The sequence below is a fragment of the Crocuta crocuta genome, unplaced genomic scaffold, assembly GCF_008692635.1.
Source record: "Crocuta crocuta isolate KB4526 unplaced genomic scaffold, BGI_CrCroc_1.0 scaffold29, whole genome shotgun sequence".
NCBI lineage: Eukaryota > Metazoa > Chordata > Mammalia > Carnivora > Hyaenidae > Crocuta > Crocuta crocuta.
The window spans coordinates 6,844,345-6,868,079 of record NW_027533280.1 but is presented as its reverse complement, the minus strand read 5'-3'; the positions used below and the strand labels follow the sequence as shown (position 1 = coordinate 6,868,079).

Sequence of the window (23,735 nt, the reverse complement as noted above, 5' to 3'; positions counted from 1 at the left end):
AGACTGGGAGGCAGGAGCCGCCGGTGCCCCCCTGCGCGCTCCGTCTCCTCCGCACACAGCTCCTACCTGTAGAGCCCGAGCGGCGCCCCCTCCCCGGACACCTATTCTTTCTCCTTCGGAAACCTCCCGTCTAGCTACCCGCGTCTCGGACAGGCGGCGCTGGGACCCCGAGACAGGGCGCCAGGCTCGCAGCTGGTGACATGTAGACGCCCGCCCCGCGGTCCAGCTTCGGCGCCTTCTGCCCGTAAAGTTTAGGGCCGGGCGCCATGGCCAAGAGCAGCTCCCTGAATGTCCGCGTGGTGGAGGGCCGGGCGCTGCCTGCCAAGGATGTGTGAGTACCCTGAGGCTGAGGGGCGCAGCGGACATGGGGTGGGGTGGGAGTCACCCATTCCGCATGCCAGGGAGCGTCGGTGAAGTGGGCAGGGGCTTCTTGTCTAAGACCTAGTACTGGGGGCCGACCCGCCTTCGCTCTCCCAGTGGGAGGGGGCGCCCAGACTTAGCAGACGCCCCACCTGGCCCCCAGGAAGGTGGATGCCTTTGTTCCTGGGATGTGCTGAAAGGGGACTGGAGGGTCGGATTCTGTTGGAGCTGGGGAGGGNGGCTGGTCCTGAGTCCAGGCAGGTGCTGGAGGTGGGGCTTCTCCAGGCCTGGGTGGGCGCCTATCAAAAGAAACCTGGGAAGGAGGCCCAGAGGGCTGGGTGGCCTCAGCAGTCTTCTGTGTGCATCTGGTGTTTAGGTTTGCAGAGAGACATCAGGTGCCCCACCAATCAGGCAATCAGGCCTGGGGGACCCTGGGGTCCTAGTAACCCAGAGCCCCGAGCTCCCCAGCCGGGAGTTCCGTGACGCCGAGCTGCTTGGAGAGCCAGCCCCCTCCCGGAAGCCCCCTCCCCAGCCAGGTGTGATGGGGCCGGAGGACCCTTGGGCTCCCCTTAGTACCAAGCCTTGGCTACGCTTCCTCTGGGCAGCGCTGAGTCAGCAGTTGCCGAATCAGCAGAATGGCGGGAGGGGGCCCCCTCCTGCTTGGCCTGGAGCCCGGAAGGGGCCCTGAGGTGTCAGCACCTGGGACAGGTGTGGGATCCTTGGCAGGACATCAGCTGCGTGACCTTGAACCTGGTCCTCTTGGGGTCTCCATTTCCCACCTGGGCCAGGCGAGCTCTGGACAGGAGCCGCCCAGCCCCACGCAGCTGTGGGGTGGAGAACCTGTTGGGATGCCCCCACCGTGGCCCAGGTGAGCAGAAATCTGGATTCTGAGCCGGCGTCCAAGCCGGTCGGGGCTTAGCTCTGCCCTGACTGCCCCGCCGCCGTGGGTCCCCAGGGACGAGTATCCTGCCTTTGGCTTCATGACGCTCGCCCCTCCCCTACACTGGGCGGCTCAGAGCAGTTTTGACTCCCCCTCATCCTCGTCAGCGACCCCAAATAAACAGGCACCTGACGCAGAAGCGGAGCGCTCGCTGTGTGCACGCGGCATCTGGACAAGCCCCTGCCTCCCTCTTTCTGGAACACCCTCTCAGAGCCTCTGAGAATGAGATTCTGGAGCTGCGGGGCAGCGGGGCTAGGATGGGGGGGGCCTGGAAACTGCTGGGGANAGGAAGTTGACTCATACCTGGATCCTGCATCTCTCGGCCACGCCCCCTTCTCCTGGCCACGCCTCCTCCCCCAAGCTCCCGGGCCAAGGTGAGCCTCAGAGCAAGGGGGGGAAGGAGTCGCTAAGCCCTCACTGGGGACCCAGCCACCCTGCCTCGGTTTCCCTGGCTGTTGGCTCCCTTCTTCAGAGCATGCTGGGATCTCCGTGACCATGGAGACTCTTGGATGAGGTGTGTTCTCTCTCCTCTAAGAGAAAAGGCCCAGACTCTTCCTGGAGCCTCGTCAGGTTTGAGGGCAGTGTCCAGCCCGCCTTTGGAGAAGGCCTCAACTGATAATTCTTGAGTATTACTATTTTCTTTAAGTTTACTTATTTTTGAGAGAGAGCACTAGCACAAGCCAGGGAGGGGCAGAGAGAGAGAGGGAGACCCAGACTCCGAAGCAGGCTCCAGGCTCTGAGCTGTCAGCACAGAGCCCGACACGGGGCTCGACTCCACGAACCGTGAGATCCTGACCTGAGCTGAAGTCGGATGCTCAACTGCCCGACCGACTGAGCCGCCCAGGCGCCCTTGAGTATTACTATTATTAATGATAGCGATTGTAAGTCATCGAAGGCTTACTCTGAGCTAGGTCCTGTGCTTAACACTTTCTGTGGGTCCGGTTAGCAATTCCATTTATAAATGGGGAAACTGAGGCCCAGAGAGGCAAAGCCGCTTGCCCAAGGTCACACAGCTAGGATTTAAGCCCTGACTGCTCCCATGTATAAACCAAACTGGGCTGGCAATGGCTGAGAGGACTCCTTTCCCACACTTGGGTGGGGGCAGGGGCCATGGGAGAGGCCAAAGGTCTGGAGAGACTGAGGGTCTGGGGGGGGCACCCTCCTGCCACTGCGGCCTCCTACCTGATGGGAGCTGATAAGGCCCTTGTGCGTCAGAGCTGTGGAGTAGACGTGCGAGTCTGGCTCCCAAGAGGGGCCTCGGGGTCAGGCCTGGTTGACGGAAGGGGTGTGTCTCCCAGCTCTTTGCTCCTGGGATCCCAGCTAGTCTTCCTCCAAGTCTGCGGTTGGGGAAACTGAGGAATGGGGCCCCACCTCAAAGAAGCTGGAGGGTAGAGAACCCAGAGAGAGAAGCAAGATATAGGGGTTACCCCGCCACAGGCATCCAAGGCGGGTAGAAAGCAGGTCGGGGAATGGAGGTTCTCAGAGTTACTCAAACCCAGTGGCTTTGAGATAGATTCAGAAGGGGAAACGGGCTTGGGGCACTCCTTGGAAGGGGGTTCAGAAGTAGGACCCGGAAAAAAGGGCAGGGACACAGGCCACCACCCGGTCTGAGGTGTTCAGGGATGGAGGCCAGATAGGGAAATGGGGGCACTGGAGCCCCGGACACAGAGGGAGTTAAGGGAAGGAGTCCCGAGAGGAAACTGAGGCACAGGGGAGGACTCCTCCAGCAGAGAAGGCTCCAGTTGGTTCCTGGGACCCACATCCCCTTCCCTGAAACCCTGTGGATTCATGACATGGTGGGGAGAGAGGATGGGGGCTGGGGCCTCAAGAGAGGAGGCCACCTGGGGAAAGGATTGTGAGGTGCGGTGGCGGTGACACTGGTTAAGAGCATGTGGCCTGAGCCCCATTGACCCGGGTTTGAATGCTGACTCAGGTGGAGGCTCGTGGGAAGAAGGATACAGGTCCTCCTCCAAGGGGCTCACAGTTCAGAAGTTTGGGGGAGACAGATACTAAATAGAGAAACAAAGGAGCAAGACGCCTTCAGGTGCTCAGAGGGATCAGAGGTCAATTTTACAAAGGACAGAGGTGACCAGGGACTTTCGGGCTGAGGTTTGAATGACAGGACGGAGCCAGCCATGACCAGATCAGGGACAGAGTGTCTTAAGCAGGTGCAAGAGCAAGTGCAAAGGCCCTGAGGTCGGACTGAGCTTGGTGGGAGGCCAAGGAGGCCTGTGCAATGAGACAGAGGGAGATGCGGGCCCTAGTGGACAGCTTGGGATGTGGCTGGTAACTCTTATTATGAAGGGGGGATGGAGCTGGCTTTGGCTGACTCATGGCTCCTGGCTACTCCAAGGGATACAGCCCATCTGTGCTATCGGTTGAGTCTGGAGATCTGGGTGCCCCGGTCTGTGCCAGTAGAGGTCCATCCCCACCGAAGGCTGAGTGTCGGGAGTCCTCTCCCCAGGGGAGGTGTCGTGGAAATGAAAAGCCGGAGAGGGTAGCGCTTCCCGCAGAGGGTGGTTCATGGCTCCTGGTGGGTGGAGGCCTGGGGTCAGCCTGTGACGCATGTCACCGTGCACTAACTCCTCTAGTCCCTCCAACCCCCCAGGAGGCGTGCGTTAACATCAGAGAGTGGAAAAAGCGGCTCCCATGGGGAGCAGGGGCCCGCGGGGTTCGGCCGCTAGCAGGCGGTAAAGCCAGGCCTCCCCCCCCCCCCCCCCCAGCGCAGCCGCGGCTTCGGGCCTCCCGAGGTCAGCGCTGGCAACTTTCCAGCCTCATGCTTCAACGTCCCACTTCCGCGCGTGGAAGCCCGGAGAGCCCGTGCGTGCTGAGCCAGGCATGCAGCGGGTGGGCTGCGCGCCCGGGGCGTCTCCCGCAGGCCCCTGCCTCTCAGCTGCACCTGCTGTGTGCCCCTGGGCCCGCCCCCTCCCCTCTCGGGGCCGCAGATGCTGCCGTCTGTATGTGCAATGAGGGCGGGTTGGGACCCCCAACTCCTGGCTGCCCTGGCAGCCTCCTTTCCGGACCCCCTTCTCCTGCAGGTCTGGGAGCAGTGACCCCTACTGCATCGTGAAGGTGGATGACGAGGTGGTGGCCAGGTGAGGAGTGGAGAGGCCAGGCCCGGGGAGAGAGGAACAGGGCAGGGGACGGGGGAGGCCAGGCCCGAGATGTCGCGTTGAAAAGGAGCTGGGGGAGGGCAGTGCTCACCCCACGGTGGACACGTGCGGTGACGGTGGCTGCTTTGTGCTTTGGCCCCTCTGGGGACGGACAGCTCCTCTCCCCGTCCTGCCCCAGCGACCGGCCGCCACCTTCCCCCCAGACCTGATGGCGTCCGTGCCGGTGTCCTGGGGCTGACTCAGCCGCAGCGGCTGTGCCTCCCAGGGTGGCCTCCCCGGAGGCGGGCATCTCACGCTTGGCTGGGCTGGCTGGTTCCCGGCCTGCTGGGTGCTGCGGGCACTGGTGTGTGTGTGTGTGTGTGTGTGTGTGTGTGTGTGTGTGTGTGTGCACGTGCACATGGGCTGTCCTGCATACACACGTGAGCACCAGTGCCTGCTTGTTTGGGTCCACAGACACCCTTGTGAGTACAAGTGAGGGTGTTGGGTGCAGGTGAGTTTTGGGTGGGGGTGGCGGGACACGGGGGCCCTGGTTGGCTCCCGCCCCCGCAGGCCGAGGGACATCTCTCAGCCCCTGCAGGCCCGGGTGGGTGGCTGAGGCCTGGGTTCCTATGGAGACGGCAGGATTCAGGTTCCGGTCCAGATGGGCTGGGAGCTGGGGGCGGGGAGCCCGCACGGAGGACGGTCAGCCCGCAGCGCCCCAGCGGACCCCCATTGTTCTCTCTCTGCTCATGCCGCCCCCTCACCGCATCTGTGATCCCCCCCCAAACCCACACACAGACGTTCTGTGACCCCAGGCTGCTGTGTCCCTGTCTCTGGGCTCCGAAGAGGGACTTCGAGCCGGGAAGAGGCCAGGCCAGGGGGAAGAGGGTGTGGGGGAAGAAGGGTCCATCTGATGGTGGTGCCCTGGCCCGGAGCGGAGGGGAGTGTGCATCTGTGTGTGCGTGCGTGTGTGCCTCTTCACGCTCTTTGCTGGGGACGAGTGCGGGGAAAGGGAAGAAAGGAGAGGCAGGTGCGTGACCAAATCTTGCAGCCGTCGATTTGGGCGTGTGTTCATTAGACAAAGCAGGGTCTTTGTTCCCTGTTGGGTGAAGGGAGGTGCTTCCGCAGGGTTAGGATGCTCCCTGTGTGTCTGTTTCTGGGCTTGTCTCGGTCCGTAACCCTCCTGTGGTTCCCTCTTGCTTCCTGAGTGCTCTGGTCCCTGCTCACTTCACGGTCTCTCGGCCCCTCGCTCTTCCCCATTTCCCATCCAGAACCTTCCTGTTCCTCAGTCTCGCCACGCTCATTCCTGCCTCAGGACTTTTGCACATGCTGTCACAGCCATCTTTCCTCATCTTCGCTTCCCCCTCTGTCCGACTGGCTCCTGCGGGAAGCCTTTTCTGCCTTCTTCTCTCCACACCCCAGACCCAGCCAGGTACCCCCCGAGCTAACCCTGATCACAGGACTTCTCTCGCTGTGTCAGAAGAGCCCAGGAGAGAGCACCTGTGCACTGAAGGGGACCCTGGGGCGGGGGGGACAGGGACCTTGGCACCTTGTCCTCTGATCCTGCACCGCCCACAAGGCTTGACGCCCAGGTTGTTTATGGAACGAGTGCACGAGCGAAGGGACAGAATTGTGCGTGTGTGTTTGTGTGGCTCTGCATGCATGTGTCTGCCATCTATCGCCGTATGTGTGTGAGTGTGTGTCCGTGTTTCTGTGTGTGTCTGCGTGCTGGGCAGTTTTTTGGGTCTGGGTCTCTGTGTGCATCTGCATGTGTCTATAGGTAGAAACACATGGATGTGTATTTCTAGAAATTTCTGAGGATGCATACGTGTATCTGTGTCTGTGGGAATGTGTCTCTGGCTTTCTTGGTGATCTGTGAGTGTTTCTCTTTTAGTGTGTGTCCTCATGGGGCTGGGTGTGTGAGCGCTGGGGTCTCTGTGTGTATAGTTATGTGTGTGTCTATGCGTGGGTTCACGGATGTGTGTGTGTGTGTGTTTGGGTCCCCAAGCGTCTGCCATCGAAGTGGCCCGAAGGCCCCCAGTCCCCTGTGCCGTCTTTTGCAGGACAGCAACTGTCTGGCGGAGCCTGAACCCCTTCTGGGGGGAGGAGTACACCATCCACCTGCCCCTGGATTTCCACCACCTGGCCTTCTATGTGCTGGATGAGGACACGGTGGGGTGTGTCCTGGGGACCCGGGCTGGGCCACCTGAGGGAAGGGGGGCTGCCCCGAAGCACAGTAGCCGCCCGGCCAGCCCTTGATGCCTGGGCCCGCTGCTTAATGACTTGGATCTTCCCCTTGTCTACACAGGCACGATGACATCATTGGCAAGATCTCGCTGAGCAGAGAGGCGATTGCTGCTGACCCCCGAGGTGGGCGAAGGCACAGCCGTCAGCCGGGAGGGCGCAGGGGTGGGCACGCCTGGGGCGGGCATTTGCAAGCGCCTGGCCAGAGGCACAGGGCCTTCAGTGGAAAATGATTTCGGTTGTTGATTTTTTTTTTAACTTAATGTAGTTTATTTACTGAGTAGTTAACTCATTTACATAGTTCAGTATGCAAATAGAGGTATAATTAGCAGTGAAACTGTCCCCCTTGCCACAGCCATTCCATTTCCATCTTCAAGGTTGTCAGTTTCTTGTATGTCCTAGAGAGAGTCTATTTTGTTTTTCTAGTGTTTATTTATTTTTGAGAGGGAGAGAGAGTGAGAATGGGGAAGGGACAGAGAGAGAGAGGGAGACACAGAATCTGAAGCAGGCTCTAGGCTCCGAGCTGTCAGCACAGAGCCCGACGCGGGGCTCGAACTCACAAACCGTCAGATTGAGACCTGAGCCAGAGTCGGACGCTTAACCGACTGAGCCACCCGGGCACCCCTGTCCTAGGGGTATTTTAAACATATACAAGCAAGAAACAATAATAGTAGCAGCAGATGCTCACTACTAAGCTTACATGGAGCTTACTGTGTGCTGAGCACTTTCCAAGTGCTTTTACAGGAATCAGCTCATTTGCTTTCCGTAAGAACCCGGTGAGGTAGGTACTCATTATGCCCACTCCACAGGTGAACATACTGAGGCACAGGGGACTGGTTCTAGAGCTTGCCCGAGATCGCAGAGTTATTAAGTGGGGCGTCCAGGATTTGAACTGAGATTGTCCGAACAATCTTGTGCTCCTAACCCTGCACCGTATGTGTTTGGTTCTCTGCTCCCAGGAATGGCGCCCTGTTAACATTCACTGTACTGTACTTTGCCTTTCACTTCGCCACGTTCCTTGGAGATCTTTTCCGTATTGGTGCCCGAAGAGCATCCACATTCTTTGATCTTTGACTTCACGGCACTCTGCTGTGCGGATGTACCATCATTTATTTGGCCGGTTCCTTGTTGATTGGCACTTGGGTTGTTTGATGTCCCTCCCTCGTTCAGACGATGCAGCAGTGAACAGCCTTGTACAAACATGATTTCACACATGTGCAAGTTCTATCAGTCTGATAAATTCCTAGAAGTGGATTTGCTTGGTCATAGAGAACCCCCATGAGCACATTTGAGAGTTATTGCTAAGTGACCCTCTAGGCAGAAGGTAACAGTTTGCCAACAATTACCAAACTTTTTTTTTTTAATATTTTTATTTATTTCTAGGAGAGAGAGAGAGATAGCGTGAGCAGGGGAGGGTCAGAGAGAGAGGGAGTCACAGACTGAAACAGGCTCCAGGCTCTGAGCTGGCAGTCAGCACAGAGCCCGACGCGGGGCTCGAACCCACGAACCGCGAGATCATGACCTAAGCGAAAGTCGGACGCTTAACCGACTAAGCCACCCAGGCGCCCCAATTACCAAACTTTTTGACCTTGTATCTGCTAGGTAAAAAAATTGCTTCTTCCTGTAGGTTATTTTGTGTTTCTTTATGAATGGGATTGAAAGCCTCTTTACATATTTAAGAGTCACTTTATTTCCTTTTTTTGTTTATCATTTATTTATATCATATGTGCATTTCCCTCCACTGGGTTGTTTGGTTTTTCTTACTGATTTGTAGGAACTCTTTACATATTAGGCAAATTTAACTCTGTCATATTAGCTGCATTTTTTTCTCCCTTTGTCGCTTATATTTTTGCTTATCATTTCTATCTATGTATAAAATTTGTTTCTTTTTCTCTAGTTAACTTCTTTTCTTTTTTTTTTTGGTTCTTGATTTTCTGTGACACCTAAAAAAATCTTCCCAAATCTAAGGTTAGATCATATTTTTTACATGATTCCTTCTAGCAACAATTTGTTTTTCCTTTTTTAAATTCAAGTCTTTGATCTATTTGGGATTTATATCCAGATTCAAGGTATGGAGAGGGATTGAACTTTATGTCTTTTTATCTAGGCGACCGTTAATTGTCTCAACATCAATAATTGAACAATGTATTTTTCCATCAGCGGAGATTCCTTGAACACCTACGTGCTAATCATCATCCTCCTCCTCACGGCTCCTATTTAATGAGGGTGCACTATGCGCCAGGCATGATGCTAAGAACGTTATATCGAGTCCTCCCAATGCCACGTGAAGTGTGCGCTAGAATGATCTCGAATACATAGCCGTGGGAAATGAGGTTTGGAGAGGTGAGGGCACTTACCCCTCCTAGAAGTTGCAGCGGTGGGAGTTGAGCCCAGGCTGTGCCTGCTTCCAAAGTCCGTGTTTTCATCCTGTCTGTGGAGCCGTAGCCACTATGCCCCAAACATCCACCCAAGAGGGTGGGATTAGGTAAACGAAGTATGAGGCCAAGCTTCAAGGAGCTTATGGGCCAGATGGAGGCACAAAATACATTCACACAGAACAAGGAGCAAGAAAAACAAGGGAAACTGTCTGTCCGTCTGCATGTGGGTGCTTTTTATTTTCTGGAACAGGATGGAAATGTAGGGTGGAGGCATGTCGAATAGCACTGGCAAAACGGTGGCTGAAGATAAGCAGGCAGTGAGGCTAGTGCAGTCAAGGAAGGCTTCCTGGAAGAAGGGGAATGAGTTGGTTCTCGTAGGTGCTTCGGCGAAGGCACTAAGGCGGGTCCCTATAGATTCTCTGCTAGGTCAGCGTACGCCAGGCCAGATGGAGTGCTTGGCGGGTCCCGATTGGAGGGGGACCCCTCCAGAGTCTGGACTTTCTAAACCTGGGGACCCTGTGGAGCCATTGATGGTTCTTGAGCAAGACAATGAAGAGACTGGAGCCGTACTCTCAGAGGGTAGAGTGACGGGAAAGATTAGATACATCTTCGGACAGTCTCTGGGCTGGTTCGCAGATGTGGGACCCCGAATAAGCAATCACCATGTTATCTTATGTCCAGAGATAAGCAGCTTCGTGTCGGTTTTGCCACAGAGTGAGTTCAGACAGACGTGACTGTGGAATCAGAGATCGCCGCACACACGAGGACATGGGCCACCCTGGGCGAGATTCAGGAGAAAGAGTAACTACCAGATTTGAACCCACAAAGACTTTAGATTTTATAATTATGATATGCAAAATTTTTAAAGGAATACGATATCTAGAGGCACCTGGGTGGCTCAGTTGGTTGAATGTCCAATTCTTGATTTCTGCTCAGGTCAGTCCCCAGGGTTGTGGGATTGAGCCCTGCATCAGGCTCCGAGCTGAGTGTGGAGCCTGCTTGGGTCTCTCTCTCTCTCTCCCTCTGTCCTTCTCCCCAACTTGTGCTCTCCTTCACGCACGCTCTAAAATAAAGTAAAAACAAAACAACAACAAAAACAATAAAATATTTAAATAAATGAAAAAAGGCAATCAGCAGAAAGGGCCAGCAATAATCATAATACACTTGATCTTAGCCAAAAGGGTGAGAAGTGATGCAATAATCATAATAAATTAAAGCAATACATTAAAAAAAAATGAGGCACCTGGATGGCTCAGTCGGTTGAGGGTCTGGCTCTTGATTTCAGCTCAGGTCATGATCTTGCTGTTCGTGAGATTGAGCCCCATGTTGGGCTCTGTGCTGGTGGTGCAGAGCCTGCTTCGGTTTCTCATTCTCTTTCCTTCTCTCTGCCCCTCGCCTGCTTGTGCTCTGTCTCAAAATAAATAAAATAAACATTAAAAAAATAGATTGGAAAAGAACTAGATCAAAGTTTTAGATATAGAAAGGAGTCATTGAAATTTAAAACTGAGCGGCTGAGTTCAATAGCAGATCCAGAGCTGAAGAGAGACTTGGTGAACTGGAAGAGAGACCTGAAGAAATTATCGAGAGAAACAAGAAGGAAAATATGAAAGAGAAGTTTAGAGACCTAGAACATTATGGAGCAGGTCTAATATCCATTTAATTGAAGTCCTATGAGGAAAGAACAGAAAAAGTTGGAGAGGGAAGTGATTAAAAAAAAGATGACCTGGAATTTTCCAGAATGCAAGGAAGGACATGATTCCATAAGTAGAAATAGCACAGCCTACACTAAGGGGGACAAAAAACAAAACACACACACACACACACACACACACACAAAACCATCCTTCCCTACATATGTGGTGAAATTGCAGAACATCAAATACATGGCCCTTAAAAGTAAAGAGAAAAGGTAGCCCATTTACACAAGGTCAGTTATCAGGCTGAAATGACTTCCCAATAACTACAGTAGAAGCTAGACTTTGGGAGATGATATCTTCAAGGCGTTGAGAGAAATGAGAGACAGGGATGGACTTGACTGATTCGGGCAGAGAGAATGGTCTGGACAGAGGCTGAGAGGTAGGAATGCCCTGGATTTTTTGGAGGGGAGAGTATGTGGGGATTAAACGGCGGAGGCTTTTGTATACCAGGGTGAAGAGTGTGATGGCTCATGGTTAATGGCATTGAACTCTACTGCCTGCATTCGAATCCTAGCTCTGCCCCTCGCCAGCTGTGGAGTCAGGGGCAAAGCTCTTCCTTCGCTCTGCCTCACTTTCCTCGACTGGAAGTGCGGATAGTTACAGCACCTACCTCAGAAGGCGAGCATGAGGAGCCCATGGCTTAATATATAGTTCGTGTTAATTGAATGTTTAAGTTGACACAATGCCAGGACCTGGCAGGTGCTTAATACACGTGAGCTTCTGTGCCCTCCAGGAATTGACAGCTGGATAGACCTGAGCCGTGTGGACCCGGACGCGGAGGTGCAGGGTGAGGTCTGCTTGGATGTACAGATTCTGGAGGGTGCACGGGGCCGTTGCCTTCGCTGTCACGTACTTCAGGCCAGGTACGGTCATGACAGGGGACGGTGTGGGACTGCTCTGAGAACGAGCGAGACTTTGCTGGAGATCTCCCCCAGCTGTCTTGGCTTTGAAGACCGCCTCACTCCGGGGTGGGGGGGTACTTCTGGGCTCACCGCCAGGATCCCTTGGGGGCAAACAGTCCCAGGTTCGCCAGGTTTGCAAATTGCTGGGGTCAGAGCACACGCAAAATCCTGGCTGGGTCCCCAGTGACGAGCAACCAAAGGCCAGACACTCAGGACGGCCAGAGTGCGTATTAACAGAATCCGAAGTGATGGATGCCCCATTCGTACTAGCATAAGCAGATTGGCTTAGGTTGATGACGCGCAGCTTCAGGCTTGTCTGGATCCAGGTGCTCAAGCAGCGACCCCGGGAATCTACAGACCCAGATTTCTTGGCTCTCTTTTGTGTTAGCTTCGTTCTCACGGAGCCTCTCTCCAGCTGAGGGCGGGTAAAGATGACCCAGGGCATCCTACCACTTTGGCAGCTCCAACTGAAGTAGAACTCTGTCTTGTCACTTCCAACCAGTGTCCTGGGACTGATTTTTATCGCTCCAGTCTGGGGCACAGACCTATCTCTAAACCGATTACACGGACACTGGCTGGTCAGGCCTGGGTCCCACACCCATCCCCGGAGTGGAAAGAGGGATCAGCCTATGTAACTTACAAGAGCTGGGAGAGAGAGAGGGGAGGTCTTGTCCCAAAGAAACAAGAGAAGAAAGACGGATGCAGGACCGGCAAACCCCACAGATGACTGCCCAGCTCGTGGGCTATCCCTCTTCCCTCCTGCCTGTTACCACCCTGAAATCCCCTTCTCTCTCCCTCAGCGCCCCCCATCACTCTGCTTCCTTAAATACGACCATCCCTTCCCCCCTAATCTCCCATCTTCTCTTTCTGCCGTGTTTTCACACCTTACTCCCACAACCCTCACTTCTGGACCGATCCACACTCAGGTTGGGGAAGACCTCTGTTTCTAGTTTGCTGTGTGACCTTAAAGCTCTTCTTGCCCTCTCTGTGCCTCTCCCACCATCTCCAGGTTTCCGTCTGCAGCTGGGGCTCCCTGGAGTCAGGATGGAGTACCAGGGGGTCAGGGGACAGGCTAAAGGACTGAACGTGGGACGGGGGCTCCTCATCTGCTTTGTGCGAGCAGCCTCCTCCCCAGCCACAAGGCCGTGCAGCATCCTTGCAAACAGGAGAGGGACTGATTGCTGTCGCTTAGCAACGGGGCTGGCTCCTAGGAAACCGAGGAAGGCTTCGGATGCCAAGTAGGGGTGGGAGAGGAGCAGCAGGAAGAAGCAAGCAGCCCCTGGGGGGGGGCTGTCACTGGATTTGGGGGACCTCAGAAAGGAGGGGTTGGGGCAGCTCACTGAGGTGCGACTCTGGGTTGTCATGGCAACCAGAGACAGGGGGTCCTTGCCTCATGCCTTTTCTTGGGTCCTAGGCAAGGCGTGGGTATGACTCCTTGTTGAATGGATGAGTGAATGAATGAGTGAATGCGCGAGTGAATGGACAGAGTGCTCACATCCTGTCAGCTGCTAAGCCTTTTTTATACTCATGGCATCCAAGCCTTAACCCTCTGAGGTTGGTCTGTTATTATTTCCATTTTCTAGATGAAGAAACTGAGGCTCAAGGAGGTGAAGTGACATTTCCCAGTGTCACCCAGTCAGGGAATGGCGGAACCAGGCTTTGAACCCTGGCATCCAGTCTCCTATCTGGGGGCTTCAGGGAAACTGAGGCTCCCTTCCCACTTCCCACGGCATCTTTGCCTCCTGGGCTTTGCGATTCAGGACTCTACCCTTCGGTGCCTCCATTTCCTCATCTGGAAAATGGGGGCAGAGGGTAGCACTGGGCAACAGGGAGATATGGGTTCGGACGGGCAGGGTGGGGGTGTTCTTTGCCAGGTCCCTACAACGAGCAGTTCACCGCCTTGGAAGCCAGAGGCGTTTGCATGGTCGTCCCGGAGCCCCTTTGCCAAGGCCCAGCTTGGGTCTTCGTCCTTGAGGGTCCCGCATCCCTCACACCGCATCTGTCTCCAGGGACCTCGCCCCCCGCGATGTCACCGGCACGTCTGACCCATTCGCACGCGTGTTCTGGGGCAGCCAGAGCTTGGAGACCTCAGTGAGTGGTGGTGTGGGCCCCGGGAGGGCGGGCATCACGACGGGCCCTCCTCAGCCCTCCTTCCCCCCCCCCCCCCCGGCACCACCAGACTAACCAGAGGTGGCTGACCTGAAGGGTCCTGGCTCTAGGGTCTGGGAGGTAAGAGGAGGGTTGGGCTGAGGGAGAGCGGCTTCTGTTCAGCCACACCAGAGAGCTTCTGGNGAAGAAGACCCGCTTCCCACACTGGGACGAGGTGCTGGAGCTTCCGGAGCTGCCAGGGGCCCCAGCCCCACTGCGGGTGGAGCTCTGGGACTGGGACATGGTGGGCAAGAACGACTTCCTGGGCATGGTGAGCACCCCCCACACCGTGGCTTCCCACCACCTCCAGGAGGGAAGGGGAGGGGAGCTGGGCTGTGCATCCTGGGGTCTGGAAGGCTAGATGTGAAGGCTCTCTCAGCCACGGGCCAAGCCTGAGCCATGGGGTCCCAGGGCCCCATTGTACAGGTGGGGAGACTGAGGTTCTCCAAGGGGCCAGGAACCTGCCCAAGGTCACGGGACAGGCCCGGATTCTCATTTGAGGGTGAGAGTACCCAGGATGACTGTGTGCTAAGTGTCTCCAGCTTAATCCCATTATGTACCTTCAGTGGTTCATGCAGAGAAGTTGAGTGGTTTTCCCAAGGCCGTATGACTAATAAATGGCAGAGCCAGGGTCTGAGTTCAGGTTTCTCTGACACCAGAATCTCAGCCTCCGGAAGCATCGGGCTCAAGGTCTTTTCTCTTGGAACCTCAGTTTGCCCATCTGTAAAATGGGCGCGATTGTCCCTGCCTCTCAGTGGCAGTGCTTATAGAGTCAGGGCTGACAGGTTTTTTTGTTTGTTTGTTTAAAAATTTTTAAATGTTTATTTGTTTTTGAGAGAGAGAGAGAGCAAGGAAGCAGGGGAGGGGCAGAGAGAGAAGGAGACACAGAATCCGAAGCAGGCTCCAGGCTCTGAGCTGTCAGCACAGAGCCTGACATGGGACTCGAACCCATGAACTGTGACATCATGGCCTGAGCCAAAGTTGGATGCTTAACCTATTGAGCCACCCAGGCGCCCCTGGGCTGACTGTTTTTAAAAGGAGACAAGATTGGAGCCAGTTGTAGGGAGGCTGGGTAGGCACAGCCTTGGAAGGGGGAATGTAAACGCGGCAGCTGCTTTGGAAATCGGTCCGGCCGTTCCTCAAACGGTTAAAGACGGTTACGTGCCCCGTGGCAGTTCCGCTCCTAGGTACGCGCCAAAGGGAAGTGAAAACATATGCCCACACAAACCCAGACGTCCGTGCACAGGTGAATGAATACATAAAGCGTAGTGGGTCTGTGTGAGGGACCGTGACTCCGCCGTAAGCAGGACTGGCGCACTGGCGCCTGCTACCTCGTGGGTGAATCTTGAAAACCTGCTAAGAGCAGGAAGCCAGGCCAATAAACCCACGTTATGTGATTTCAATTCTAGGAGGTGTCTGGAGTGGGTGGAGGTGTGAGGACAGAAAGTAGATCAGTGGTTGCTGGATCTAGGGGTGCAGNAAAATTGTATGGAATGCAAAGTATATCTTTATAAAGTTATTAAAAAAGGGGGGGGCCCGGGGGTCTCCTGCTTTGTCTTTGTGATTTGTGTCCCCAAACAGAGCGGAAAATGCTCTCAGTCCAGACATGTTGTCTGGAGCGGCTGTGTGACCTGGGGCAAGTCGCTGTCTCTTCCAAACCTCAGTTTCCCCAACTGGAAATTAAGTGGGAAGCCCTCAGANGGATTCTGGGTAAACGTGGGTGCGGAGGGAGGGGGTCAGGCCGAACTCGAGTTGAGTGCTTGGCGGGCAGGGCCTCGTGGGTGCCCCCGTCAGCCCGTAAGCTGCCACCGTGTCACTCATTTAACCCGCGTCTGTCTCACTCTGTGTGTTTACTTCCGTCCGGGTGGGTTCACCTCATACCCGTCCGCCTGTTTGGATGGAACGGGCCCGTTGTCACGAGGCGGGGTGTGTTCACAGCCCTGGGTCCCTCCGCACCTGTCCACGCCTGTCCCCATCGTCCGCTCTGTGCACTTCCCACTGGCCACACTGCTTTTATTTTTATTGATTTTTCATTTTGTAAAGTTTACTTATTTATTGGGAGGGGAGGGGCAGAGAGAGAGGGCGAGTCCCAAGCAGGCTGTCAGCGCAGAGCCTGAAAGGTGGGGGGGGTGGGGGGAGTGATGGTTCAGACTCACAAACCGAGAGATCGTGACCCGAGCCGAACTCAAGGGCCGGGTGCTCGACCCACCGAGCCACCCAGGCGCCCCAGGGCCTCGCTGTTTGCATCGACTTCACCTGTCCGTCCCTGTTGATCCCCGTGAGGACTGGTGTCTCGTTGGCCAGTATCCGCATCTGCGTTCACCCCTGCGTGTCCCGGCCCCCCGCGCCTGTGCGGACCGACCTGATGCGCCCTCTGCTGTGATCTGACCCCGGCAGGGGGACCCTGGGTGCCCTGCGGCTGAAGGTGCGCCTTGTCGAGGACCGCGTCCTGCCCTCCCAGTACTACCAGCCGCTCAGGGAGCTGCTCGTGGCGTGTGTGCAGGGCCCGGCAGAGGTGGGTGCGCGGCCTCCCTGCCTCGGAGAGCCCTCCCTGCGCTCGTTTGCTTTCGGGGCCCTGGGCCACCTCTCCTGCCTCCTGTCCTTGCCCAGGAGGACGCTACTAGTCCCCTGGCTGTGCTGGAGGACCTGACCTCAGGGGACTGCCGCCAGGACCTGGCCACCAAGCTGGTGAAGCTCTTTCTAGGCCAGGGCCTGGCCGGGCCCTTCCTGGACTATCTCACTCGGCGCGAGGTGACCCGGACCAGTGAGTTGACTGCATGAGCCCCACACCTCACTCCTCAAGGACGGGAGAAACGGGGAGCCTCAGGCAGAGGCCAGGGGCCCCCGTGTGTGGATGGGGGCGTCCTTGCCCTGTGCGCCGCCAGCCAGTGGGGAAGCGGTCCCCAGTGCGGCTCCCGAACCGTGTGACCTTAGGCAGCTCCTTTAACCACTCGGGGCCCCTGTAGTGTGGACGGAGTTGCTGTTGCAGCTCTCCGGGGTTCCTGAGGCTGGAAGAGTCATGACTCCTACCTTGGGTGGGCGGGGCGAGGCGGGTGGAGCCTCCAAATCCCAACAGGCACTTCCCTCCGTCCCCCCAGCCGACCCCAACACCCTCTTCCGCTCCAACTCCCTGGCATCCAAGTCAATGGAACAGTTTATGAAGGTGAGAAGGCAAAGGCCCCGTGGGGCCTGGTGGCGGCTTCTTCAAGGGGACTCCGTTTCCAGTGCTTCCCGGGACCCCAGAGCTTGGCTGGCAGGTGGCTCTGGGTCACCCGGGTGGTGGNCCCCCCCCAGCCTCGCTCTGAGCCTCTCCCTGCCTGCTCCCCACCCCTCCCGGCCCCTGGCTCCCGGGCACGCCCCAGCCTCATCCTCAACCCCGCCCCACGTGGTGCCCCTGCCCCCAGCTCGTGGGCATGCCTTACCTGCACGAGGTCCTGAAGCCGGTGATTAACCGCGTCTTCGAGGAAAAGAAATACGTGGAGCTGGACCCGTGCAAGATAGACCTGGGTCGTACCAGGTGAGCAGAGCCTGAGGGCTGAACCCCAGCCCTCTGAGAGCCCCCTCGCCCGCCCGGGGCCCTGTCGGGCTGAGTCTGTGCCTGTGCCGGCCGCCGCACCCTCCCTCTGGCACAGCTGCTCGCGAGTGCAGCGTTCGGGCGGAGGGCCTCTGCCGTGAGCACCGAGCTCTGCAGGCGGGGTGGTGGGGTGGTTATGGGCAGGACTCGGGAGCTGAGCTCCTGGGTTCAAATCCCGGCTCTGAGGTGGGCGGGATGGACCCTGCACCTGCGTGGGAATGAGAACGAAGGGAACAAGAACATCACACGTAGCAAAGTGCTATTCCGCTCGCCATGCACTCAACAGAACCGTTGTTGAGGACCTACTGCGTGCCAGACACGGGCTGAGCGCTGATTCACAGCGGGGAATAGGTGGGCGCAAGCCCCTCTTCTAGCGGGAGGTAGATAATCAACTAAAGAAGGTGATTGCAGGAGATCTGTGGAATGGAGGAAGATAGAGCAGGTGGGGGTTGTGGGAAGTGCCAGGAGGGGGGGAGGGACTTGCAATAGTCCATAGCGGGGTCACAGGGAAGGGCTCACAGAGAAGGGGACATTTCAGCAAAGACTTGAAGGAGCTGAGGGAGGGAGGCATGCGCAGATCCGGAGGAAGGGAATCCCAGGCAGGGGGAACAGCAAGTGCAAAGGCCCTGAGGTGGGAGCGTGTGTCCAGCATGTCCATGCTGACGAGGCACCAAACCAGGGTGTGTGATGATATGTGATGGGGAAGGGACGGCCTCTTTGAGGAGGGCACATTTAAGCTAAATGTGTGCGCAAGAGCATCCCAGGCAGAGACAACAGCACGTACAAAGGCCCTGGGGCAGGAATGAGCTTAGTGTGTTTCAGCAGCAGCAAGAAGCCGGGAAGGCAGGGAGGGCAGGAGGGGAGGTGATGGGGGTGGAATGGGAAGGTGTGTATTCTCAGCTCAGCGGGGGCTGGTGGAGGGTTTTGAGTAGACAGATGCTGGCCTCTAAGGCACAGCCACTCCGTTTCCCCAGGAGAATCTCCTTCAAGGGTGCACCCTCGGAGGAGCATGTGCGGGAGGCCAGCCTGGGGCTGCTGACCGGCTACCTGGGATCCATCGTGGACGCCATTGTGGGCTCCGTGGAGCGCTGCCCGTTCGCCATGCGCCTCGCCTTCAAGCAGCTGCGGCGGCGCGTGGAGGAGCGCTTCCCCCAGGCAGAGCACGAGGTGGGCACCTTCCCATGGAGCAGGTGGGGAGACTGAAGCTGGGGAGGGGCGTAGCTTGTCCAGGGTCATGCGGAGAAGTGGGGCGGAGGTGGGACCGAACCTGGGTCTGGGTAAGGGGGGAAGTAATAATGATAATAATAATAATAATAATAATGGCAGCAGCAAATGCTATATAGAGCCCTTACCATGGGTTGGACCTACTCTTACATATGCATTACATTATCTCATCTTCATATCCACCAGTATTCTCCCATTTTGCAGAGGAGGAAACAGAGGCCCAGAGAGGTTAAGTTAAATGGCTAGGTTGCTGGGATAGGCACCCATCTAGGCACGCTGGCTTCTGAATCTGCAGCCAAAACCACCAAATAATAGAGTCTGGCACGAAGTAAGTGCTTCTTAAATTCAGCTATGAGAGAGAGAGAGAGAGAGAGAGCATGCTGGCACACAGTAGGTGCTTCGTAGCAGACGAATAGCCTAAAGATAAATCCCCGCACGTGCTAGGGCTTTGCCAATATTGACATAAAAGGTGAGGACGCAGGTGCTGCAGGCCTGGGGAAGGGGAGATCAATGAGCAAAGCGGTCAAGCTGTGGGGCAGTAGGGCGTCGCGGGGACTCTGGCAAATTGGCGCTCCCACAGCTTGTCTTAAGGGGGCAGACAATCAATTATTGCCATGCAGGAATGGGGACCCAGCATTGCCAGATCTTCAGAGCTTCTTTTCTCCGCCCCCCCTTTTTTAAATGTTTATTTTATTTTTGAGACAGAGACAGAGCACAAGCAGGGGAGGGGCAGAGAGAGAGGGAGACACAGAATCCGAAGCAGGTTCCAGACTCCGAGCTGTCAGCACAGAGCCCGATGTGGGGCTTGAACTCTTGAACTGAGAGATCATGACCTGAGCCGAAGTCGGCGCTCAACCGACTGAGCCACCCAGGCGCCCCACAGTTTATTTTTGAAAGCCAACCTTCTGGATTTTGCGTGAGATCTCTCATTTTTTAAATGTTGGTACTAATGCACCTAAAAACGACAGCACGACAACACTTTGAGCCAATTATTACGTGTCTGCAGCTGGGCTGCCGGTGGGTCACCAGTTTGAGCTCCCCTCGTTTAATGGTCAGCGAGCCTTCTGAGGTGGCTGCTGGCCTCACTTACAGATGACATCAAATCAGGCTCTTATGTAGCGCTGATGTAGTAGAAGTGCAGGGGGCGCCTGGGGGGCCCAGGCGCTTCATCCACCGACTCTGGCTCAGGTCATGATCTCACAGTTCGTGGGTTCGAGCCCCGCGTCGGGCTCTGTGCTGACAGCTCAGAGCCTGGAGTCTGCTTCAGATTCTGTGTCTCCCTCTGTCTCTGCCCCTCCCCTGCTCATACTCTGTCTCTGTCTCTTTCTCTCAAAAATAAACATTAAAAAAAAATTTAAAAAAAAAGGAAGTGCGGACTGGGGGTTCACTTTGCGGGGGAACCTAGACCTGCTAAATGTTGGGAGATGTGACGGCCCAGCCCCCAGAGCCTGAGTTAAGAGCCCTCGATCATGCCATACTTCTCCCCACTTTCTGCTTACAGATCGGGAAACTGAGGCACAAGGAGGGAAAGAGCCTTGGCCAAGGGTTGTGGACTCAAAGTTAGGCCTCTGGTCTCCCAGTGGGGGTCCCTCCCTTCTCCTCTCAGCTCCCTCCGAGGAGTGAGCTCTGGGCCTCCAAACTGGGACGTCGCTTGATTTACGCCCCACTTTGCCAGGCTGTCGTCTGGACTAGAGGTGCTAAGTGGGACAGAGCTGTGATGGCGGGGGGGAGGGGAGGGGGAGGCCAGACAGCCTGGCACGTGTGGGGGGCCTAGTATCAGTGACACCCAAGTGTCCCCCGGTCTTTTGCTCCCATGGCGGGGGCAGAGGCCATGGCAGGGACTTTCTGAGACCCATGAGGGTGGACAGGGTCACGGAGACCCTGGGGAAGCCCTTTCCCCGCCGTTCTGACACCCATTCCTCCTTAAGCAAGGAGGAAGTCGAAGAGCTGATACCGAAGACTACAATTACCCCGGAATATGGCAGTTGAGGGGGTGGGGGGCTCGGGGGCAGCTCAGGGCTCCAGATGCGCGCGGCTGGGGGCAGTGTCAGGCAGGGTTCACGGTCAGGGCAGAGGTGCCGTGGGAAGTAGGCAGGCACCCAGGGACGCTATTGTCTCATGTGCGAATACGAACCCTAAATAAATCCTGAGGCACATCTTTGGGCTAAATCTAGCTGGGTAAGTGTGAAGGGCGGGCGGGGAGTGATTCGGGGAGAGCCAGACGCACCCGGATAAAGGCACACCCTCTCTCTGGGGTCCCTCTGCCGGAGCTGTGGGGACCAGCCTTATCTGCAGGTGGGCCGGGCCCGGGGCTCACACGGGGGGGCACCACACTTTACAGTTTGTAGGAGGCAGAGGCTGGGGCTGCGGGTGCACACAGGGTAGGCTCAGGAGCCAGCTGAACTGGGTTCGCTCCTGAGCCTCAGGTTCCTCATCCAGAAAATGGGGATAGCAGCCCCTACCGCACAGGACTGTTGGTAGTTTAGATCAGTTCCTGACACTCAGCAAGGGCTCCACCGCAGCTTAGGACTGAAGGCACGAGAGTGTGACGAAGAGCTGCAAGTTCAGGTTCACGCCTGGGCTCACATCTTGGCCCTGCCACTGACAGCTCTGTGGCCTTGGGCAAGTGGCCTTCTCTCTCTCGGCTTCAGCTGCCTTCTCTGTAAAAGGGAGATCTCATCCCTCCGAGGGTGGGTGTTAAACAAAATGTATGGAGAGGTACCTGGCATGTTGCTGTTCTTATCATCAATCATAGATCTGGATTGAATTCTAACCCCTCTACCTATCAGCTGTGTGACCTCAGGTCAGTCACTTGGCGTCTCTGAATTTCTGCTTCCTCCTCCGTGAGAGGGGATAATGACGGTGCTTCCTTTACAGAGCTGTCCCCTTAGCACCGTGCTCGGCACAAAGCAGACTCAGGATGTTTGACTAAAGCTGATAGTGTGGGATTGGTATTNATCTCATGGTCCGCCTCCCATCCTCCTTTCCCTTGCACCACCGATGCATTGTCCTTGCTGCCTCAGTTTCCCCATCTGGGATGTGGGTTTGGGGGGCTCTTCTCACCTGCCGCTCCTCTTGGCAGGATGTGAAGTACCTGGCCATGAGTGGCTTTCTGTTCCTGCGATTCTTTGCACCTGCCATCCTCACCCCGAAGCTGTTTGACCTCCGCGACCAGCATGCGGACCCCCAGACCGGCCGCTCGCTGCTACTTCTCGCCAAGGTGCTGAAAGTAGAGTCCCACATCCTGGGGGTGCTTAGCCAGGGAAAAGCATAGGAACAGAGCTGGAAGGCCAAACCTGCCGAAATGGTTTGAGACCCAGAGAAACCCGTCGGAAATACCCATTAGCTTTCCCTCCTGAATGTGAAGGCATTTGTTACATTAGCCAATTTCTTCTCTTGAAATGAAAATTCTACCCTTTCAGGAGGGAAGTGGGAAGCAGGCTAGAAGTCATTTACACCTTAGTATGAATTAGGCCATCATTTGCAAAGTGACCATATTTTGACGTTCTTTTTTTTTTTTTTTTTAAGTTTTTATTCATTTAAGCAATTTCCAACAGGGGGCTTGGACTCACAACCCCAGGTCACACACTTTTTTCCTTAGAGAGAGAGAGAGGAAGAAAGTGCAAGTGGGGGAGGGGCAAAGGGAAAGGGAGAATCTCAGTCTCCACGCCCAGTGCAGAGCCTGATGCAGGGTTCCATCTCACAACTGTGAGATCATGACCTGAGCCGAAATCAAGAGTTGGACACTTAACCAACTGAGCCACTCAGACGCCCCAGGAGTCACACGCTCTTCTGACGGAGCGAGCCAGGAGCCCCATATTTTGAGGTTCTGACGGGCTCCAAAGCACATGTGATAGGGTCAGGCAGTCCTGGGTGGGGGAACTGAGCTCTGCAGGGAACGGTGAGGGGTCTGGGGGTGCGCATCTGTCCCCAGGGAGGGGTAGATATGACCCTCCTCCTTTTGTTGAGCACTGATTTGGGAGTTAAGGGCTTAGGTGTGCTGATCTGGGTCCACTGAAGGCCCTGCCCCCTGCAGTGACCTTGGCTTCTTCGCTCCAGGCCGTGCAGAGCATCGGAAACCTGGGCCAGCAGCTGGGCCAGGGCAAGGAACTCTGGATGGCCCCCCTACACCCCTTCCTGCTGCAGAGTATCCCACGTGTGAGAGACTTCCTGGACCAGCTGGCGGACGTGGATGGGGGGGAGGGTGAGTTCCCGTGTTTCTGCCACTCTACTTGGCCTTGGGACCTGCCCTTGCTCCGCCCCTTCCCCCCACAGCACCGGGACTATGGACCTGTGGGTCAGCTAGTCAGTCGACTAACACTTCGTGACCCATACTGTGCCAGGTCCCAGAGAGGAGCAGAGCTCAGGCCCCATCCTCCAGGCCAGTGTGGCGATGTGGGTGGGCACTGTCTATTATGGGGGGTCACGCCATCAAAAAATATCTATTATGTGCTTACCAGACACCGTTCCGGGTGCTGGGGAACAGCAGGGAATGAGACAGAAGGAAGTCCCTCTCTTGTGGAAGTTTTATTCTAATGGGGGCCACAGGCTGTAACCAAGATGAGTTAGCAAATAATACAGTGTGTTAGGGAGTGATCGGCGTGGGAGAAGAAATAAAGGAAGGAGGAGAATGCTGGGGTGGGGGGTGGTAGTTTGGACTTTTAGATAGGGTGGCCACAAGTGGCCTCACTAGGGCGCTATTAGAGCACGGACTGAAGGAGACAGAGGGCAAGCCATGGAGATCCAGGGGAAGAGTATTCCAGGCTAGGAAGCGCATGTGCAAAGGCCCTGAGGTGGGGACAGAGAGCGACAGCGAGGAGTCAATGTAGAAGAATGAATGGCAGGGAGCAAAGGAGAGGTGAAGGCCAGATTGTGGGCGGCTTCATAAGCCGCTGGAAGGATTGGAGGCTCGATGTGGGGTGAAATGGGGCATGGGACACGTTTCAGCAGAAGACTTGGGGTTAAGTCTGCATCACAGTGTGGGGCCCAGGTCGACAGAGAGTTGGGTGCGAGTCAGATAGGTGCACCTGTCAGAATGTGGCGCCCTGGTGCCTGTGTCTGGGCTCCCCAGGTGGCTAGATCCTGGGCCCTCCCTGGACTGACTTCATAAGTCATGCCTCCCCACACCCCTGCTGGCTGCCTGCACCGCCCCCTGCGGGGCTCCAGGGGAGGGATC

At 56.2% G+C, this 23,735-nt stretch overlaps 2 protein-coding genes and 1 long non-coding RNA gene across 3 annotated transcripts in view; 2 read left to right on the top strand and 1 right to left on the bottom strand.

Annotated features, from left to right (window-relative positions):
* The first annotated feature begins 62 nt into the window (after nt 1-62).
* The window catches only part of RASAL1 (RAS protein activator like 1), a 28,074-nt gene continuing 4,401 nt past the window's right edge, over nt 63-23,735 (top strand). Inside the window, exons 1-8 of the mRNA XM_077747997.1 lie at nt 63-331; nt 16,159-16,276; nt 16,372-16,525; nt 16,860-16,924; nt 17,166-17,278; nt 18,310-18,502; nt 21,642-21,779; nt 22,619-22,763. Coding sequence (XP_077604123.1) covers nt 267-331; nt 16,159-16,276; nt 16,372-16,525; nt 16,860-16,924; nt 17,166-17,278; nt 18,310-18,502; nt 21,642-21,779; nt 22,619-22,763 — 991 coding nt within the window. The 5' untranslated portion in view covers nt 63-266. The remainder of the gene's footprint in view (nt 332-16,158; nt 16,277-16,371; nt 16,526-16,859; nt 16,925-17,165; nt 17,279-18,309; nt 18,503-21,641; nt 21,780-22,618; nt 22,764-23,735) is intronic.
* On the top strand, nt 6,307-16,144 carry LOC144218105 (rasGAP-activating-like protein 1). Its single transcript, XM_077747941.1, has 6 exons — nt 6,307-6,569; nt 6,701-6,762; nt 11,445-11,574; nt 13,623-13,704; nt 13,910-14,032; nt 15,983-16,144. The coding sequence occupies exons 1-6, from the start codon at nt 6,370-6,372 to the stop codon at nt 16,142-16,144; spliced, it is 759 nt and encodes a 252-aa protein (XP_077604067.1). The 5' UTR covers nt 6,307-6,369.
* LOC144218194 (uncharacterized) lies at nt 9,243-10,467 on the bottom strand. Its single transcript, XR_013331075.1, has 3 exons — nt 10,258-10,467; nt 9,904-10,077; nt 9,243-9,792 (listed from the first exon to the last, which is right to left on the bottom strand). It is a non-coding gene; the product is annotated as an uncharacterized LOC144218194 (long non-coding RNA).

What these genes read in the sequence shown, in the direction of transcription:
- LOC144218105 (XM_077747941.1), top strand. Translation starts at nt 6,370, where the DNA reads ATGTGTGTGTGTGTGTGTTTGGGTCCCCAAGCGTCTGCCATCGAAGTG. An exon ending in CTGGATGAGGACACGGTGGG is followed by an intron (nt 6,570 to 6,700) that starts GTGTGTCCTGGG and finishes TTGTCTACACAG; the next exon opens with GCACGATGACATCATTGGCA. An exon ending in TGTCACGTACTTCAGGCCAG is followed by an intron (nt 11,575 to 13,622) that starts GTACGGTCATGA and finishes ATCTGTCTCCAG; the next exon opens with GGACCTCGCCCCCCGCGATG.